At 41.6% G+C, this 20,514-nt stretch overlaps 1 protein-coding gene across 2 annotated transcripts; it reads left to right on the top strand.

The window, feature by feature from the left end:
• Positions 1–549: 549 nt before the first annotated feature.
• LOC137432809 (glutathione S-transferase theta-1) lies at positions 550–18,847 on the top strand. 2 transcript variants are annotated; one of them, XM_068125040.2, is made up of 6 exons: positions 550–650; positions 13,876–14,010; positions 16,793–16,880; positions 16,970–17,120; positions 18,209–18,385; positions 18,495–18,847. In XM_068125040.2, the coding sequence occupies exons 2-6, from the start codon at positions 13,899–13,901 to the stop codon at positions 18,696–18,698; spliced, it is 732 nt and encodes a 243-aa protein (XP_067981141.2). In that variant the 5' UTR covers positions 550–650; positions 13,876–13,898; the 3' UTR covers positions 18,699–18,847. The 2 variants fall into 2 exon arrangements, with proteins under 2 accessions (XP_067981141.2, XP_078638319.1); XM_078782193.1 differs by lacking the exon at positions 550–650 and adding an exon at positions 11,069–11,232.
• Positions 18,848–20,514: the final 1,667 nt, after the last annotated feature.

Here is a 20,514-nt window from a genome sequence, read left to right on the forward strand (position 1 = left end):
TCATTTATTGTTCACAGAAAATATGTAGTGTATAAATTTCTACAGAAACATTTCAAACATTACTATATCCATTGTTACTTCACCAAAAAATAATTTTTATGATTCATTCACCATGTGGAATTAGTGAAAAAGACTTCAACATGTGCTTCTTGGATAATAAATGTTTTTTCAATTCGGGCGTTCGGGGCAGCGGCGCAGGCCAGGCAGCCATAGCTGAGCGATCGCAGTTGACTCACACATGAACGGTCAAGGCCTTTGTTTGCCCTCTAAGATGGCGTCGCGATTGGTTGTTAGGTGCTTCGTGACGTCAATGCATAAGCTCAATACATGGCGCTGTAAGTATAATTTAGTTTTTCATTTCGTCTTTAGAATATTGATGTGTCGGCTTCTTGCTTACTATTACTCGTGCCATGTATACGTTGGTATATCATAACTTCGTAAGTTTTATTGTTTGTTTTGATTTAACTAAAGTTTTATTGCACGCCGTGGAGTCACTGAATCCGATCAGTTTGAATGTCGACTTAATACGTAATTTATGCAGATTACGTCATGTGGGGGAGGAGCGGTCACATGCTCCAGCGCTATTTATTCATCACGGAGGAAAGTTTGTGTCTCTCTCTCCTTGTTTGTTTGAGTTACTACAACTTAGTGTGAGTATGTGCGACATTTGTGTTGGATGGTCGTGTATGATTACTGAATGGACACTGATTTAACAATGTTGCTGATTTTACTTATAAACTCTTTACAAACGTTGAAAACACGACATATCTGTTTCTCATTGATGAGAGCGGAAGATTCGCGTTTGGAATGGGGATTGTAATGGCAATGGGAGTCGGCCAAATATCTTCAATCCCGTAACGATAGATGGGGTTCATCGTGGTGTGTTCATGATGGTAAAATGTGCAACTCCGAGATACAAGTGTGTTTGTTTGTGTGTGTGTTCCATCATGGTGTGTTCATATTGGTAAATTGTGCAACTCCGAGACACAGGTGAGTTTGTTTGTGTGTGTGTTCCATCATGGTATGTTCATGTTGGTAAATTGTGCAACTCCGAGACACAGGTGAGTTTGTTTGTGTGTGTGTTCCATCATGGTGTGTTCATGTTGGTAAATTGTGCAACTCCGAGATACAAGTGAGTTTGTTTGTGTGTGTTCCATCATGGTGTGTTCATGTTGGTAAATTGTGCAACTCCGAGACACAAGTGAGTTTGTTTGTGTGTGAGTTTGATCGTGGTGTGTTCATATTGGTAAATTGTGCAATTCCGAGATACAAGTGTGTTTGTTTGTGTGTGTTCCATTATGGTGTGTTCATGTTGGTAAATTGTGCAACTCCGAGATACAAGTGAGTTTGCTTGTGTGTGTGTTCCATCATGGTGTGGTCATATTGGTAAATTGTGCAACTCCGAGATACAAGCTTGTGTGTGTTCCATCATGGTGTGTTCATGTTGGTAAATTGTGCAACTCCGAGATACAAGTGAGTTTGTTTGTGTGTGTTTTCCATCATGGTGTGTTCATGTTGGTAAATTGTGCAACTCCGAGACACAAGTGAGTTTGTTTGTGTGTGAGTTTGATCGTGGTGTGTTCATATTGGTAAATTGTGCAACTCCGAGATACAAGTGAGTTTGTTTGTGTGTGTGTTCCATCATGGTGTGTTCATGTTGGTAAATTGTGCAACTCCTAGATACAAGTGAGTTTGTTTGTGTGTGTGGTCCATCATGGTGTGTTCATGTTAGTAAATTGTGCAACTCCGAGATACAAGTGAGTTTGTTTGTGTGTGTGTGTGTGTGTGTGTGTGTGTGTGCGTTCCATCATGGTGTGTTTATGTTGGTAAATTGTGCAACTCCTAGATACAAGTGAGTTTGTTTGTGTGTGTGTTCCATCATGGTGTGTTCATGTTGGTAAATTGTGCAATTCCGAGATAAAAGTGAGTTTGTTTGTGTGTGTGTGTTCCATCATGGTATGTTCATATTGGTAAATTGTGCAATTCCGAGATACAATTGAGTTTGTTTGTGTGTGTGTGTGTTCCATCATCGTGTGTTCATGTTGGTAAATTGTGCAACTCCGAGATACAAGTGAGTTTGGTTGTGTTTCATCAGGGTGTGTTCATCTATCTATAATTCCAGTAATCTCTGTGTGAATGTCTGTGTGTCTGTGTGTCTGTGTGTTTGTCTGTGACCGCTGTTTCTCGACAACTACCGGTCCGATATACTTGAAACTTGCCAGGTATATTGCTGGGGACCCGAGGATGTGCCTTTTCAAGGTTTCATATTAATCAGAGAAGTAGTTACCGAGCTATGTCCAAAAAACGATTCAACCAATCAGAGAGCAGCGAGCTATCACGTGTGCCGAACGTGCCGAACAGACTCTGCCTCGGACGGCACATTTGAGAGCGTATTCATTTATTTCACGTTGGCAAACTATGTTGCCGCTATGTTGGCGTTAAACTATGTTTTAAAACTAATTAAAACTAATTTGCGATTCTTTCGCTTTCCTGCGCGTTTGTGCATGCTATGGCGATTTCTTTACCAAACTCCGCAAGCCGTTCGCTTTGGACCAAACCATTTCATGTAAATAGAGGGGGGTGATTGTCACCGTACTCGCAAGCCGTTCGCTTTGGACCAAACCATTTCATGTAAATAGAGGGGGGGGGGGGGGATTGTCACCGTACTCGCAAGCCGTTCGCTTTGGCTTTGCGAATGGACCAAACCATTTCATGTAAATAGAGGGGGGGGGGGGGATATAATTTTAGATATATATATAGTACGGGCATGCCCTAGTCTATCTATAATTCCAGTAATCTCTGTCTGTCTGTCTGTACGTCTGTACGTTTGTCTGTGACCGCTGTTTCTCGACAACCACGGGTCCGATATACTTTTAACTTGCCAGGTATATTGCTGGGGACCCGAGGATGTGCCTTTTCAAGGTTTCATATTAATCGGACAATTACTTACCGAGCTATGTCCAAAAAACGATTCAACCAATCAGAGAGCAGCGAACGATCGCGTGTGCCGAACGTGGCGGGCACACTCTGCCTCGGATGGCACATTTGAGAGCGTATTCATTTATTTCACGTTTGCAAACTATGTTGGCGTTAAACTATGTTTTACAACTAATAAAAACGAATTTGCGATTCATTCGCTTTCCTGCGCGTTTGTGCAATGTGCACGCGATGGCGATTTCTTTACCAAACTCCGGAAGCCGTTCGCTTTGGACCAAACCATTGCATGTAAATAGAGGGGGGGGATTGTCACCACTCGCAAGCCGTTCGCTTTGGACCAAACCATTTCATGTAAATAGAGGGGGGGGGGATATAATTTTAGATATAGATATAGTACGGGCATGCCCTAGTATTGGTAAATTGTGCAACTCCGAGACACAAGTGAGTTTGTTTGTGTGTGTGTTCCATCATGGTGTGTTCATGTTGGTAAATTGTGCAACTCCGAGATACAAGTGAGTTTGTTTGTGTGTGTGTTCCATCATGGTGTGTTCATGTTGGTAAATTGTGCAATTCCGAGATACAAGTGGGTTTGTTTGTGTGTGCGTTCCATCATGGTGTGTTCATGTTGGTAAATTGTGCAACTCCGAGATACAAGTGAGTTTGTTTGTGTGTGTTCCATTGTGGTGTGTTCATGTTGGTAAATTGTGCAACTCCGAGATACAAGTGAGTTTGGTTGTGTTTCATCATGGTGTGTTCATGTTCGTAAATTGTGCAACTCCGAGACACAAGTGAGTTTTGTTTGTGTGTGTGTTCATGTTGGTAAATTGTGCAACTCCTAGATACAAGTTAATTTGTTTGTGTGTGTGTTCCATCATGGTGTGTTCATGTTGGTAAATTGTGCAATTCCGAGATACAAGTGAGTTTGTTTGTGTGTGTGTCCCATCATGGGGTGGTCATGTTGGTAAATTGTGCAACTCCTAGATACAAGTGAATTTGTTTGTGTGTGTGTCCCATCATGGTGTGTTCATGTTGGTAAATTGTGCAACTCCGAGATACAAGTGAGTTTGGTTGTGTTTCATCATGGTGTGTTCATGTGTGTAAATTGTGCAACTCCGAGACACAAGTGAGTTTGTTTGTGTGTGTGTTCCATCATGGTGTGTTCACGTTGGTAAATTGTGCAACTCCGAGATACAAGTGAGTTTGTTTGTGTGTGTGTTCCATCATGGTGTGTTCACGTTGGTAAATTGTGCAACTCCGAGATACAAGTGAGTTTGTTTGTGTGTGTGTTCCATCATGGTGTGTTCATGTTGGTAAATTGTGCAACTCGGAGATACAAGTGAGTTTGTTTATTTGTGTGTTCCATTGTGGTCTGTTCACGTTGGTAAATTGTGCAACTCCGAGATACAAGTGTGTTTGTTTGTGTGTGTTTGATCGTGGTGTGTTCATGTTGGTAAATTGTGCAACTCCGAGATACAACTGAGTTTGTTTGTGTGTGTTCCATCATTGTGTGTTCATGTTGGTAAAATGTGCAACTCCGAGATACAAGTGAGTTTGTTTGTGTGTGTTCCATTGTGGTGTGTTCACGTTGGTAAATTGTGCAACTCCGAGACACAAGTGAGTTTGTTTGTGTGTGTGTTCCATCATGGTGTGTTCATGTTGGTAAATTGTGCAACTCCGAGATACAAGTGAGTTTGTTTGTGTGTGTGTTCCATCATGGTGTGTTCATGTTGGTAAATTGTGCAATTCCGAGATACAAGTGGGTTTGTTTGTGTGTGCGTTCCATCATGGTGTGTTCATGTTGGTAAATTGTGCAACTCCGAGATACAAGTGAGTTTGTTTGTGTGTGTTCCATTGTGGTGTGTTCATATTGGTAAATTGTGCAATTCCGAGGTGCAAGTGAGTTTGTTTGTGTGTGTGTTTGATCGTGGTGTGTTCATATTGGTAAATTGTGCAATTCCGAGATCCAAGTGTGTTTGTTTGTGTGTGTTTGATTGTGGTGTGTTCATGTTGGTAAATTGTGCAACTCCGAGATACAACTGAGTTTGTTTGTGTGTGTTCCATCATTGTGTGTTCATGTTGGTAAAATGTGCAACTCCGAGATACAAGTGAGTTTGTTTGTGTGTGTTCCATTGTGGTGTGTTCACGTTGGTAAATTGTGCAACTCCGAGACACAAGTGAGTTTGTTTGTGTGTGTGTTCCATCATGGTGTGTTCATGTTGGTAAATTGTGCAATTCCGAGATACAAGTGAGTTTGTTTGTGTGTGTGTCCCATCATGGTGTGGTCATCTATCTATAATTCCACTAATCTCTGTCTGTGTGTGTGTGTGTATGCGACCGCTGTTTCTCGACAACTACCGGTCCGATATACTTGAAACTTGCCAGGTATATTGCTGGGGACCCGAGGATGTGCCTTTTCAAGGTTTCATATTAATCGGACAATTACTTACCGAGCTATGTCCAAAAAACGATTCAACCAATCAGAGAGCAGCGAGCTATCGCGTGTGCCGAACGTGGCGAACACACTCTGCCTCGGACGGCACATTTGAGAGCGTATTCATTTATTTCACGTTGGCAAACTATGTTGCCGCTATGTTGGCGTTAAACTATGTTTTAAAACTAATTAAAACCATTTCATGTAAATAGAGGGGGGGGGGGGGGGGGGGATTGTCACTGTACTCGCAAGCCGTTCGCCGTTCGCTTTGGCGTTGCGAATGAACCAAAACATTTCATGAACCAAACCATTTCATGTAAAGCGTTCGCCGTTCGCTTTGGCGTTGCGAATGGACCAAAACATTTCATGAACCAAACCATTTCATGTAAATAGAGGGGGGGGGGATTGTCACCGTACTCGCACCCACGTACCCACGTACCCACGTACGGGCATTGCACCCACGTACGGGCATGCCCTAGTGTTGGTAAATTGTGCAACTCCGAGATACAAGTGAGTTTGGTTGTGTTTCATCATGGTGTGTTCATGTGTGTAAATTGTGCAACTCCGAGACACAAGTGAGTTTGTTTGTGTGTGTGTTCCATCATGGTGTGTTCACGTTGGTAAATTGTGCAACTCCGAGATACAAGTGAGTTTGTTTGTGTGTGTGTTCCATCATGGTGTGTTCATGTTGGTAAATTGTGCAACTCGGAGATACAAGTGAGTTTGTTTATTTGTTTGTTCCATTGTGGTGTGTTCACGTTGGTAAATTGTGCAACTCCGAGATACAAGTGTGTTTGTTTGTGTGTGTTTGATCGTGGTGTGTTCATGTTGGTAAATTGTGCAACTCCGAGATACAACTGAGTTTGTTTGTGTGTGTTCCATCATTGTGTGTTCATGTTGGTAAAATGTGCAACTCCGAGATACAAGTGAGTTTGTTTGTGTGTGTTCCATTGTGGTGTGTTCACGTTGGTAAATTGTGCAACTCTGAGATACAATTGTGTTTGTTTATGAATGTTCCCATCTGAATCCCGTTCTCACGGTGCAGGGAACCAAGCTTTAACTCCCATGTTATTTGCCCATTGTCTACTAATGTTCTTGTGGTTCATGTCAAAGTAGCCAACAATTGATGTCCGTGGACATTAAAGCACATTGGTGTCTGCCATGTTTGTCCTGCACTTTTCATTAACGCGTTACAAGTTCCCTTACAATGAACTCCAACGCAGATGCAGAGTGGCCATTTGGTCCATAAAAGCTTGTGTTATGGTTGCCAACCTATGGGTGTTTGTCCCTGCTTTATATTTTAAAATCCTGAGTGTCAGGGAAGGACTGCAGTAGTGCTAGGACGTGTCAATTTGGGAGGTGAAAATTAATTTTTGGAAATTTCTTCAGTGAGGGGTTTAAAAAACATGTTTTTGGATGTGAAGAATTCAAATCTGCTATTATTTTTGTGATTGGACAACATTTAGCTTGGCAAATCTACGTTTGATTAAAAAGCACATAAATTGCTCTCGGAAAACAATATTTATTAATTTTAGCTTCTCAAAATGTCAGGTAATGCTATAAAAAATTTTAGTTTCTCTGCATAAAACATATCCTTGTAATCATAAAACAACATTAGAAAGTAATGGCATCAGTTTAAAAAAAAAATTAAACAACAAGTTTCATCAAATCTGCTTTGAATCGTTCGTGGACATCAGCTGCTGACTTGCTTATTGGCCTCTGATATAGCCCTCACGTTTCTCATGTGCATACACCCTGCCTGCTGCCTCTGTGACTTGATTCACACACCTCTCTATTGACTGAGTATGAGAGGGCCACTGTGGAACTTGCATCGGCTTATCAAAGAACTTCTTTACTTTCGCTGTGGGCAGTTTACATGTCAAAGGAGGTTCATATACCCCGTCAGACCAGTCTATCAGCTCCAACAGGGAAGAAGCCCTGGGGTTGATGGAAGGTGTCTTCCTGGGACGTACAGAAAGATCTCCAAGTGTGTCATCATCTCCGCCCCTCATGTCAACAATCTTTTGGACACCAGCTCTCCTCTCCTCTCTGTCATCTGAGCACGAGTGTCTGGATTATCATTTCGCTGAATGCATACCATGCTGAGCGCTTGATGGTTGGCAAAACAACATCCACTACAGCCTTCTCTTGCAGCCTAACTAGCCGCAGCTGAAATAAGATGTGGCGCGGGCCTTCCACCCAAGAGTGTTTTACTTTGATGTTGAACCAACAGGGGTAGTACATACCAACAATGTATTACACTATCAGTCTTAAATTGTTGAGGGTTTTGCCTTTAAGGCCATGTTTTGAAACCCATATGCGACAAAGCCTGTTTGCTGTTGTCAGCCACCTTGAATGGCTCACTGGACCAATGTCAAGAAGGGCCAGATCTGTGGGAAGTTCTCCTCTCCTTATGGCCTGTGTGAACCTATACCCGTACGCTTGATCAGTAGAGAGATCCGTTACCACATTGTCACTCAGTGAAATAAGAGGCTCTCCAATTGAGAGTTTGGTGAATGAAGGATCAATTTCAAGTTCTGTTGCAGTGTCTAGCATCTTGCCAATGTTACCTGTCCACTTGTTGTTAGACAAGGTCTTCCCATCCAGTGCTATGATCAAGTGTCGCAGGGGTAACTCGTTAGTGTGGAGGGTACAAACCAACCAGATCAGCTTACGGCAAAGCTTCACCTCTACCCAATGCATGGAACCTACGTCCCAGCCAGTGTTAGCATTTGTAGAATCACCTCCAATGGCCTGCAGGCTTTTATCAATGCCCTTCTCCTTCATGAAATCTACATATTATAATATATATTATAACAGCAAGTACTTGGCAATCATTTTTTTATGATTTTCAGGCAATTTTACACACAATAATTTCAGGCAAGATATTTTTTCATAAAGAAGTATTTAAAAAGGCATGTTCAAAATTATCGAAAATTCCACAAAAACGTCCAAAAAGTTATTATTTTTATGTAGCTTTTTACCAAGCAAAACTAAATTATATTAAATTAACAAAAATATCTTTAGAATTCCCAAGTCATGCTGCAACTTTTTAGCACCCATCATATTTGGAATTTGAAAGTTGAAAAATTCGACACACCCTGCTGCGTAGGTACCATTTTTAGTCTTTGGTATGACTCGGTCGGAATTTGAACCAGACCTCCCAGACTCGATCTCTAACCATTATGCTGGTATTGGTGAACTGATGATAACAAGCAACGATAACTTATTTGCCCGTTTAATCAGTTGTACGTTTAAAACCCAAACGTTGAGCCATTCATCCGACTTTCCTTTTAATATTTTCACAACTTCCAAATCGACGTCTGCATTGCTTCCTTGGGACGTGTGTGGAGGATGAGCTACATTCCTAGCTACAACACAATTACAAGCCAACTTGGCAGAAGCAGAAGAATGTGAAAAGAAATCGCCCAGCATGGTTTCATTTTAAGAAATAGGGAACTCTGGCAGTTTGATTTAACAATAGTGCCTCTCAACCTGAGTGAATGTATTTATTACTCATAGTAGAATCTACTACTTGTTCATATTGAAAAAAGTGAGGTGTATGATGGAGGAACAAGAAAGACAGCACTGTGGTCACAACCTGCGGCAAAATCCGGTAGCCGGCCGATTGGGAAACGCATTTAATGCGCCATTAAAAAAGTAACTTGACACCTCTCATCCATGTCACCCTCCACCACGGTAATATCAGAACGAGCTGATTTGTCACAAAGTCACGGATTGTTTAACCCCAATATGGGGCCGTTCAAAAATTACGTAACACGTCATTCCACATATCTCGTGAGATCGTGCCTTTCTTGCAATGTCTCTGTACTTGAAGAGAACAGTGACGGAGGAAAATGAGAAGGTTACCGTAGTCTTATAAGAGGGAGAGACATCAGCTGCAGATGTTGAATATGGCAGAACCACGTCTGGAAGTTGCTGCTGAGTATCTCCATGGAGGAAAGAAGGCAGTGGACAAAGTGAAGACAATTCCTCTATCCAATAGTACATTGAAGACATGTACGTCAATTGCGGACAACTTAAAATATCAATTGCTCGTAAGGCTAAGGGAAGCTTCTTGCTTCAGACTGTAATTTGACGAGACAACTTGTGTGGGCAATGAGGCTCAGCTGATTGCATATGGCTAATTACCTGATGTGCAAATTCCATTTGTTCTCACAGCTGTCCAAAGATAAGGATGCTATATATATGAAGCTGCTGTTTCTTGCAGAAGTCCAATGGCTGTTAAGAGGCAAAGTGCTTTCCTGAGTTCTGGCTCTGAAAGACTAATTGGCTGCGTTCTTTGAAGAGGACAGGGAGAAGGCCTCATACTTTCAGGATGACTATTGGCTTGCCATACTGAATTATTTGTCCTCGATATGCGAACACTTGAACAAGCTGAACCTGTCGATCCAGGGGAAAGGTGGAGACATCGTTTAAATTGAAGATCGAAGGCTTCAAACTGGGAATTGATTTTTGGAAAAGTCATGTCAAGGAGAAGAACTTTGCCGACTTTATCCCCTCCTGGACAACTTCCTGAAGCAAAGTGAGTGCGAGGAAAGAGCTCCTCCTTTGGAAGAAAAGGTGAAGGACCTCGTCCTCATTCATCTTGAGCTGCTGGGGGAAAATCTGAGACTGCACTTTCCAGAAAATGAGGCTGAATCTCTGAAGAAAACGATGTGGATCGTGAATCCATTTGTATCCGAGCACATGAAAATGGCTCAACTGGGTAAACTCATGGAGTCACTTCTTGATTTGCAAACGGATTTCGTGCAGAAATCTTCCTTCACTGCATTCGACTAATACGGGGCTTCTGGGTATCTCTGATTCAATTTCCTGAATACATGGCCCTGGCAGATTAAGCCATGTCCATCCTTGTTTGCATGGCCACCACATACTTTCAAAGGGATGCCCAGAATTAATTGCGATCCAAACGAAGAGGCTGTTATACCTTGATCCTCTGATGCGGGGAGCCATGGAAACATCCATCACTCCTTGCTATGATGCCATCGCTGACCAAATTCAGGAGCAGAGCAGACATCGGGATTAGTTGTAGAATGTAGATGTTGGCATATTGTTCAGAAAGGATGCAGGATTCTGTGAGGAAGGTCAGAGGATTGCCTTGATTCTCATCCTCCAAATGTGGCTCGATCGAAGTGTAGACATGAAAATGATGACGACGAGGTGTGTAGGCCTATTCTTGACTTGTATATTGTTCTGGCACGACAGCGTGTTCATTAGTATGAAAATAAAGGTTCTGGTATCCTAATTTCATCATCAAAAGGTCAGTATTTCCTACTATTTAGTTTTCAAATCGCTGTGATTGAATCCATTGCTTTGCGATAAGGTGAGTAAGTTGTTTGAACCACGTGATTAGGATGAAAGACGTTGTAAAAGGTTGAGAAACACTGCAATAGATTACCTATGGTTGCACTGCAATACATGTCGTTTCAAAACAGCGCATTGTGCTGATGTATCGATAATTCCGCGTACCCCTACCGGAATCATGGCATCTGCTCTACTACGAGATAATTTTTGATGGGAGTGTTATCCCAAAGCAATCCGATACGTAAATATATTTTTTATTGTCTTTGTTCTTTATGGTGAGTTAATCTTCACCAAATGTTGAAACTCACATTTGCCTTCAAGTCTTGCGTGTGTTTTGAGAGATGTTCCTTGTGTTTCATAATTCTCGGACAGAGACTTCATGCTTGCCGAAGTTTCAGAAATTCCCTGCAAATATTTATCAATGCAAATTTTGAAAACTGTACAACACTATTGAACTCTGCTCCAATGGGAAACTGATGATCGTTGCAGTACAAATGAACACGTGACCAATTTTTAACTGAGAACGAGGCTCGCAGGCAAGTTGTGTTTGTAAGGAAAAAGATAAGATAGAAGCTTGTTGTTTTCTTCACATGGAAGGTTAACTGGTTGAGGGTAACTTTAGGTCACCCTGTAAGGCTCACAGCAAGTGTGTTTATCTTTAGGCAAGCCATAAAGCATCATCTTGCAAATCTCAAGGCCGAATTCTCAAATCAGTGTCTTTTTTTTTTCAAAACGGTGGTGGCACCTTGTCAAGTACACCGGTGGTGTATGCTTCCTCTGTATCCCCTCGAATGACATAAATACAGGCTCTGCCTGAGATGAAGAATGGCACAAATTGGTGTTTGCTTCCAAAACCTGTTGCCAACCCATCTCGATCCCCCCCTGATCATTTTACCCCCTTGCACCCACTGTCTACTGGACTTTGTATCCGTTTCGAGAAGATAAAGTTGTGTCTAGGCTAAAACCTGCTTCGGTAGTGCATCCCGATGGCATCAATGGCCTATCTTAAATCCTATGCTGCTGCTGCTTTTGCTACTCTGTCTGTGCTCTCCAGCCTGTCCTCATTTGGTTGTCTCGCATCTGTTCGAGAGTCATCCTCTGACCTTCCTCACAGAATCCTTCATCCTTTCTGAACAATATGCCAACATCTACATTCTACAACTAATCCTGATGTCTTCTCTGCTCCTGAAGAACACTCCAGTTTACAAGAAGAACGCAAAAACAAATCCTTTCAACTATCGACCAATTGATACACTTAGTTTGAATATTATAAACAAAGCCATGGAATCCATCATTGCTGCTGGTGGATTTCCTCTTTTCAAGCAGCTTGACCTCTGACCATCAATTTGGACTCTGGCCCAGTCACTCGGGTCTGTGCATGCTGTTGCTCCTCTCAGCAATGGTTGGAAGGCTTAAACAAACATGAAATAAGGTTCCAGTCACTTGTGTTTCCGGTTACCTGGTGCATGGTTGCATCTCTTGATCTTCCCAGATATCTTCTCTTGAAAAGCTAAGTGAACGTTCTGAATTTATCTGTGCTGCCATATATTTTATGTCCTTTGTGTTGATTGTCCTTCATACTGAGTGCTCACTCTATGTATTTTTTGAAGCTCACACTACAGTATTTATTTCAATCATTTGTCTCAGGCTCGGATAGTTTTGGGCCTACCCTTTTTTTTCGTTATTGTTTTTCCCCCCCAACTCTGTCCGATTCCCACAATATGTCCAATTGTTTTTAGACCCCCCCCCCTCTTCCTCATCTCCTTTCGTTTGTTAATGGTCAATTGGTTTGTTCCTTCTCTGTTTCATTCCCACGTTCCCATTCCTCTGCTGTTTCTATCAGCTTGTGTGCAGCTTGTTCACCCCATGTGTCCATCCCCCTTCCCCTGGTCTCTCTCTCTCTCACTTCTACCCTGCTGTTAATGTTTCCCTCTTTCCATTTTGTTCCCTTCATTTCTGCTCTAGTCTCTTCCACACAGCTCAATCATCGATGCAAAAATAAAAATAAAACAGGTCAGGATGGTCTCCCTGCTTATTTCTTCGCCATTGGACATGATCTGGCATTCTGCTAAGCTTGCTGCCTGTGGCATAGAAGGCCAACTTTTACCTGGCCTTCCAACTTCCTGCATTTCCACAGTCAGCATGCAGCTTTAAATGCAATTTTCTCATCTCTCCCAATGAAGGCTGAAGTTCCTCAAGGCACTATTTACATAAATGATCTTTCCAATGCTCTGGAAAACCTCTATTCTTTTTGTGGGATGACTTCACATTGTCATACAATACCCAATCGCACTGACACACAAACAGCAGCTATGTCACTCTGCTGATCTGGCATCGATTAGATGCTGGTTTGAGAAATGGAACATGTTTTTCAATCCAGGAAATCCCGAGCTCCCCCAGGATACGTGCATTTTTCTAGTAACCCCCTCCTGGTAAACCAGGCTAACTGCACACCTCATAAAGTTATTTTATTAATTTTCTCCTGTTTGTGGATCCACCTTCAAGAGGTTGCTCAATCCCACTCTTAACTCCAGGGAAATGCATTAACATCTCATGTCATCCCCAATGCTTACCCACAAACTGGCCTGGTGTTGGCTTAGCGGTTAGGGTACCGGCTTGGGATCCCAGGATCCTGAGTTCGAATCCCGGTTGATCGTTGAATTAACACGAGGGGGGTTGACTCAGCCTGTCATCCTTCTGAGGTCGGCAAATTGAGTACCAGCTCACTGGTAATTGGGGATTGATGAGCAGTGCATCAGCAGCACAAACGCACTTCCAGGGAAATGATGCAACCAGCAGCCACAGGCTCCATATGAAAACGGCAACAAACCACAATCCTTTCTACCCACATTAACCCCACTCAACCTAACCCCACCATCCTATTTGTGGGTTACTGTGTTTCCATTGTTTTCCTGTTCATTCATCCTCTTGCTTACTGTGTCCAAATGTTGCTCCACTGTCAGTTCATTTTCGTTCTATGCTGTCACATCGCTCTTCCGTGAACCTCGGGTAAGTGTGATCACGCCTCATTGTGAGCAATTTTGTGAGACAAGAGGTGAAGCGTGGTTTGGCAATTACTCTGTTCACAAAATATTCCACAAACTAAAATGCATACATCTGTGGATTACATTTAACTTCACGTAAACACATTGGCATTCAAAATGCAATGTCTTGTGCAGAAAACATCTTATATATCTCAATCATGAGCCTGGACATATACGTGGATCTGATGTCACCTCCGTGCCGTGCTGTTGTGTTTATGGCTCAGAAAAACAACATCCCATACACCGAGAAGACCCTGGACCTCTTTAAGGGTACCTTTCAAAATTATTGTACAAAATCTATGCTTGTAAATACCTTGTAAATCTATGCTTGTATGAATTACTGATGCATCATGGTGGTTATTACCTTCACCACCAAATGTGGTGGGATCTTATGTTTTCACCCCTGTCTTTCTTTTTGTGAACAGGATATCTAAAAAAGTTGTGGACGGATTCGGCCAAAATTTGGTGGAGAGGTTGGGTGTGTGACTTGGAAGAAATGATTCGATTTTGGTGAAGATGCAGATCCGGATCTGAACCTGAGGATTTTAAAGTGATTCTTCACCATTGAGAGATAGGGTCAAAAACAATATGCTCTGGGACCCTGCTATTAGCGGGGGATACATTCCTGGAAAATGCCACGAATTGTGAAACCATGAATAGCTGGGCATTGGTTCAATGGAAAAAGGGGGGATAGCTTCCTGAGTCGCGAAAATCCGTGAATGGCGAGGCAAAATTCCGCGAATGGTGAGGCAAATCCCGAGAATGTCGACGACAATCCGCGAAGGTCGATGAAAATCCAGCAAATGTACGCCCACGGCATTGTTTCAATGGGGAAAATGGCGATACGTTATGGGTTCCTAGCGGTTCCTGATTCATAGAGGAAAAATTTTAAAGTTTAAAATATTTTCGACCGCAAATGCACATGATTACAGTTTTATTAAAAAATGCTTACAAATTTTTTAAAATGTCAACACTAGGTTCCATTTCCAATTTATTGAAGGAATGGGCTTACAGTTTATTAAAAGTGCTGAACCTGCTTAACCATATCGCATCATGAAACAAAACAAAAAACCACAACACCATCATGTTCGCGGCTCATGATGTTTTTTTTTGCGTATGTCCAGCTGCTTTATGCATGGCTGGTGAAAGATGGGTTTTTATAAATGTGCCAATCTAACGACTCGTGAAATATTTTTTTTGCACCCCTGAAAAACCGCAAATTGGCAGAACACAGCCGTGAATAAGAAAAAACCCCCCGTGATTTTGTGGAACATGGGCGCGAATAGAAAAAAAAAACTGCAAATTTGCGGGACACTTTTCCGCGAAGAGAAACAGGTCGCATTTTATCAACTGCGAATACGCGGAACCTGCGAATAGCGGGGTCCGACTGTATAGCAGGATATCTCAAAAAGTTGTGGACAGATTCGGCCGAAACTTGGGAGACAGGTTGGGTGTGTCGGCAAACAAGACCGAATTGCTTCCATTTTGGTGAAGATCTGAATCTGAATATGGATTTGGATACAATAATTATTTAATTTTTTAAGTGATTCTTCACCATTGAGAGATCGGGCGAAAAGCGATATATAACATGATATTTAAAAAATCTGTTGACAAATTCTGACAAAAATAGGTGAATGAGTTGGTTAGGTGACAAGAACAAGGCGATTAGATTTTGGTTCAGATCCGAATCCAGATCCGGCCTATCAGTGGGATACAAAACGTAAACTGTTCCGCCTGGTGGAGTATGCGCTCTACCGAGTGCTGTTCTATCTCATATTGTATTAAACTGTTGTCTGCTTTTGTCTTGGATATAAAAATGTTATCAATCGCACATGAGCAGTTATTCACATACTGCTAAAAGTTATAGATCATCAATAGATGTATCAGAATGGACCAAAGCTTATGTTATCAACCTTTTATTCTTACACCTTTTGTTTTCTGAAACCAAGGAAAATTGTGGCTGCTGAAACTTAAATAAAAAAAAACGATTTAGACATTATAAACCATGTGATTCAAAAAGGGTGAATTCGTTATAAAGTTGCATGGTTTACCAAAATATATTTGTATAGGGACCTTTACACTATCTTTTGTTGTATTTACTGGTGAAAGGTGAATTGTTACAGTGGTCTACATTTCAGCAGACAATGCTTGTGGGATGTTGATGAGCAGTGCAGTCAAAAATGTCACCTGATAGGACGGTGCAGGCCTAACATGAATTGCCTAGTCTGGGATTGATATTTATCAGTCCTAACTTTAAACTACCAGATTGCACAAAAGTACACATGTTGTCCCTTGTATCTGGGGACCCATCTGCTGGCATTGGCTCACACATGTGAAATGTCCAACAGTGTCATTTGACAGTAGGAGAGTTAACATCAGCACCAGCTAAACAAATTTGAGTTGGCTTCAGCCAAACATCAGGCCTGGACAGCCAGTTAACGAAACACTTGGAGCAACTATCTTACATGCTGAGCTATTGAAACTTAATGAGAAAAGATGGTGTAAAGAGGAGAGAATAAAGATTGCAAGTGAACAGTGAACATGATAGCTATGACATCATACTAGTCACACAAGGCCTGCACAGTTCCAGCAGACCTGCTTTTACAAGTACCTATGCAAGGAAAAAAAATGGAGACCCTAAAAAGTGGAGATGTGATATAGATGTGCTGGTAGAGATTAGGTGTAAGCTTAATCGTTTGTGGGACCTGACAACTAGCGCTCTTGGGCCCAGGCACAGCACTCCCTGTATTTTGGTCCGACCTTGCCTCATTCCTGGCCTGGTGCTTCTGGTTGGAAACAACATGGAAGCAGTGGGTAAAATGTAAGGCATGTGCCTTGTCGCCACTAGCACACTGCCCTGGTGCTTCCAGCCATGCCACGCTAGAGCCAACATGGCACTGTCAGACACCTCTTGAACCCCCCACACTCGATCGAGCCTCGTGCTCCCTGTCCCACATATCATTTTCATTGCAAAAATGGGAACCTTCGGGTTTGGAGATTATTTTATCAAGTGGGGAACTTTTTAATGTGTGTGTGTGTGTGTGTGTACCAGGAGACCAATTGAAAGATGAATTTTTTCAAGTAAATCCTCTTCAAAAGGTGCCAGTGATCTGTCATGATGGTTTCAAGCTTACTGAGAGGTAAAGCAGCAAGACTATCCAGCTCCAGTAATTTCTTATTTTACAATATTCCTTCTCTGTTCATTCTGTTTTTGTTTTCCTCTTCCTAGCGTTGCTATCCTAAAGTACCTGGCAGCTATGTACCCTGTTGCTGAACACTGGTATCCCAAGGAGCCACAGGCACGCGCGCTTGTGGACGAGTACTTTGCCTGGCAGCACTGCAGTTTGTGGATGAACATTGTCCCATACTTCCTCTCACATGTACCACAACCCAACCATGAAGCTGAATATCTCTGTTCAGTTCACCACTAAAATATTTAAAAACACACATGACCGGTTGAGGAAATACACACCAGGGCTGAAGCCATAATTAAATAATTGTAATGTTTATAGCAGACTTAAAAACTATCAAAGAGAACAAATAAAAAAAGAAATCATCTTGAATTTGTTGTTCACAAGCACTTGGTAGTCAGTGCACAGTACAGTAATGGGATTGGGTATCACAAAATGGCCGACTTTGCTGTGTACTGCATGCCATATGTGAATGCTCTTAGACAGAAGGGTTGGCATAACAAGTAGAGTGAGAAGTTTGTGGAATGATCATGATCAGTTCTAGAAAGAGATTTTGTTGATTATATTTAAACTTCACAATGACATATGGATACATAGTTTGTGAAGAAGAAGCATTATTTCCTCTTTTTAGGGATGTCGTAAACAACAAACAAGAGGCATGAAGAACTAAATGTGTTAAATAAGGTGGTGTAAAAGACGCTGCATCAACGGCGGTAAACTTCCAGAATTTTTTTTGAAAACCTATAAAATCTTTATTTTTATTTCAATTGAATTATATACTTGAACACGAGAACACAAATCACCTTTTTGACACTTTCAAACCCCTTCCGTTTAACAGTATTTGGACAAAATGTCATTTTGCGTCATCACGACCAATCAAATTTGCCACTTGAACACACTGCCCATGTCCTTGTTACCCAAGACAGCGCAGGGTAATGTGTTCTATTAAATTAAAACACAATACTGTTCACAGGACTAATTCTGCATAATAAAATATATGTGCTTGAAATTATTTAAAATGGGAAAACCTTTTTCTTTTTCTTTTTAGGAGGGCCAAGGCCCATGGTAGAGTTAAATGACAAATGTGTGGAAGGGATGGGACTATTTGTTGCTATATATAACAGCCATAATTAAACCATTGGTTCTGCTACTGGACTTCAGGTATGATATACAGTATAATCTGCTGGGAGTTAAGATTGACAAGGATTCATTTGACAATTCATACAAACCAAAGAAATGCATGATACCAATAATACCCGTTTTTCTCTCCCTGAAAGACTCTCATTCCCAAAATATCTGGGAAGCCAGTTGCTGAGAAGAAGGTTCAAGAGATGAAAGAAAACTTGGAGTTGACAGTGGGAGTTTTACAATCAAAGTTTTTGCAGGAAAAAAGTTTTCTGTGTGGCTCACAGATTTCCATTGCCGATCTGCTCGCCTACTGCCACCTTCAGCAGGTAACGGAACATACCAGCTGGCATTTAAACAATATGAGCATTACCCATTCTGCAGCACTTTGAAACAAGGTACATTCACATGTAAACATTGACATGATCTCACCCACAGCCCAAAGCGGTAGGCTACGACACGCTCGCCGGGAAGCCGCAGTTGGAAGCTTGGCTCTGCCGTGTGGAGGAAGTACTTGGAGACGAGCTTCTGCAGGACGTGAATGCCCGCCTGCAGAATGTGGAGCAGATAGTGAATTCCAGCGATCTCCCCAGTGATATGATCGAGATCGTGAAGAAGCGCCTGAGGATGCTGTTTGACTAATCTTCTTGATAAAACTGCCATCCAACATTTACTTGAAGATATAATTTGTCAATGAATGAGCCAAGATACACTACTTGTTTGTGCTCCTTACTGAGCATATGGAATTCATGAATAAGAAGAACAAAAAATAAACAACTGAAGTGTAAAAATTTTTTTTACATGGTGTGTGTACGTGCATACACCTTGGCTGGTAAGAACTCAAATGGATCAGACACGACCAGAGGGGTGGCTAGATAAAAGTACACATGGTACTGGAGGACAACCAGGTACAGAAAAGATTGTGGACAAATACAGAGGATATGAAATGTCTTGATTCTCCCTTTGAAAGCCTAAAAGGAAAAAGACAACGGCTTTGGAGGATAGAATGGAGGGATAGGAAAAGCTGATGCAGAGGAGAGAAAGAAAGAAAGAAAAATATTCCAAATTTCTAATTACATCCTTATTGCACAGAGAACCACACAAATACATAGATAAATACAAGGAAGAGCAATCGAGGATTACAGACCCCAGCCAGCACGTGTTTTTTGTGGTTTTGAAAGCATTTGTATTAAAGCAAATATGACGCATTATTATTATTATTTTCTCCCCCAATTTATCCATAGATGATGCTCAAGAAATTTCATCTTGATCAGATGAAGTTTTGTACTTGTCGAATTATGACATCGTAATGGAGGAACCTGTGACATCTTCATTAACATATTTTATTCCCCATGGAGAGTTTTTTGCAATAGGCCATGTCTCAATTTTTTCTATGCAGTGCTTTTGGAGATATAGAGGTGCAAAGTTTTTCGTTTTTTCCAAGATTGCGCCCGCACCACGTGAGCTATGACGTCATAATTATCATTACAACATTCTACAGGAGGAGGTGCACTTATGATGAAAATTTCCTGTCAATCGGACCAACGGTTGCAGAAAAAACTATAACGGCACTCAGTAGAGAGCACACCTCCACCAGGCTGAACAGTTTATGTTTTGTGTCCTACTGAAAGGTCATACTGGATACTGACCTGAACCAAAATCTAATTGGTTTGTTCTTGCCAACTAACCAACTCATCCACCAGGTTTAGTCATAACTCGTCCATAATTTTTTATGGACGAGTTACGAGTTACGATTGAATATCAGCTACGATATGAGATCTATATGGGAGCGAGACATGGGTAATGAACGTAGAGCAGCAACGAAGGCTGGAAAGGGTGGAAATGCGAATGGTTCGGTGGATGTGCAGAGTATCGTTGAGAGAGAGGAAGACAAATGATGAATTGCTGTGAAGAGGAACAGGTTGAGATGGTTTGGTCATGTGTTGAGGAAGGATGAAAATGAATGGTTGAGAAGAGTGATGGAAATGAATGAAGAAGGAAGTAGAGGACGGGGAAGACCGAGAAAGACTTGGCTAAAGATGGTGGAAGAAGAAATGCAGGCAAGGGGGTTAACAAGGGGAGATGCAGAAAATAGGGCAAAATGGAGAAGATTGTCATGGGGACCACGAGGCTAACCCTTGCTCTAACAGGGGGAATGGCCTTAAAATGCCTGTTGTTGTTGTTGTTGTTGTATCTACTATATAAGAAAGATGTCTGTCTGTCTGTATCACCATTTTTCTCAAAGATGGCTGAATGGATCTTCGGCAAACTTGCAGAGGTTCATCAGTGAGTGCCTGGGAGTGTTTTAGGGCAAAAATAATAATTTTTTTGGAGTTAAAAAAAAAAAAACGCTTGATAGTGCCTAAGCTTTTTAAAATTAATGACAGTTGTATACAAGTACACATTCGCATAAATAAATACAAAACAATCACCAGACATTTGAATACAAATAAATCAA

This window comes from Myxine glutinosa, chromosome 1 (assembly GCF_964187855.1).
Source record: "Myxine glutinosa chromosome 1, kmMyxGlut1.1, whole genome shotgun sequence".
Lineage (NCBI taxonomy): Eukaryota > Metazoa > Chordata > Myxini > Myxiniformes > Myxinidae > Myxine > Myxine glutinosa.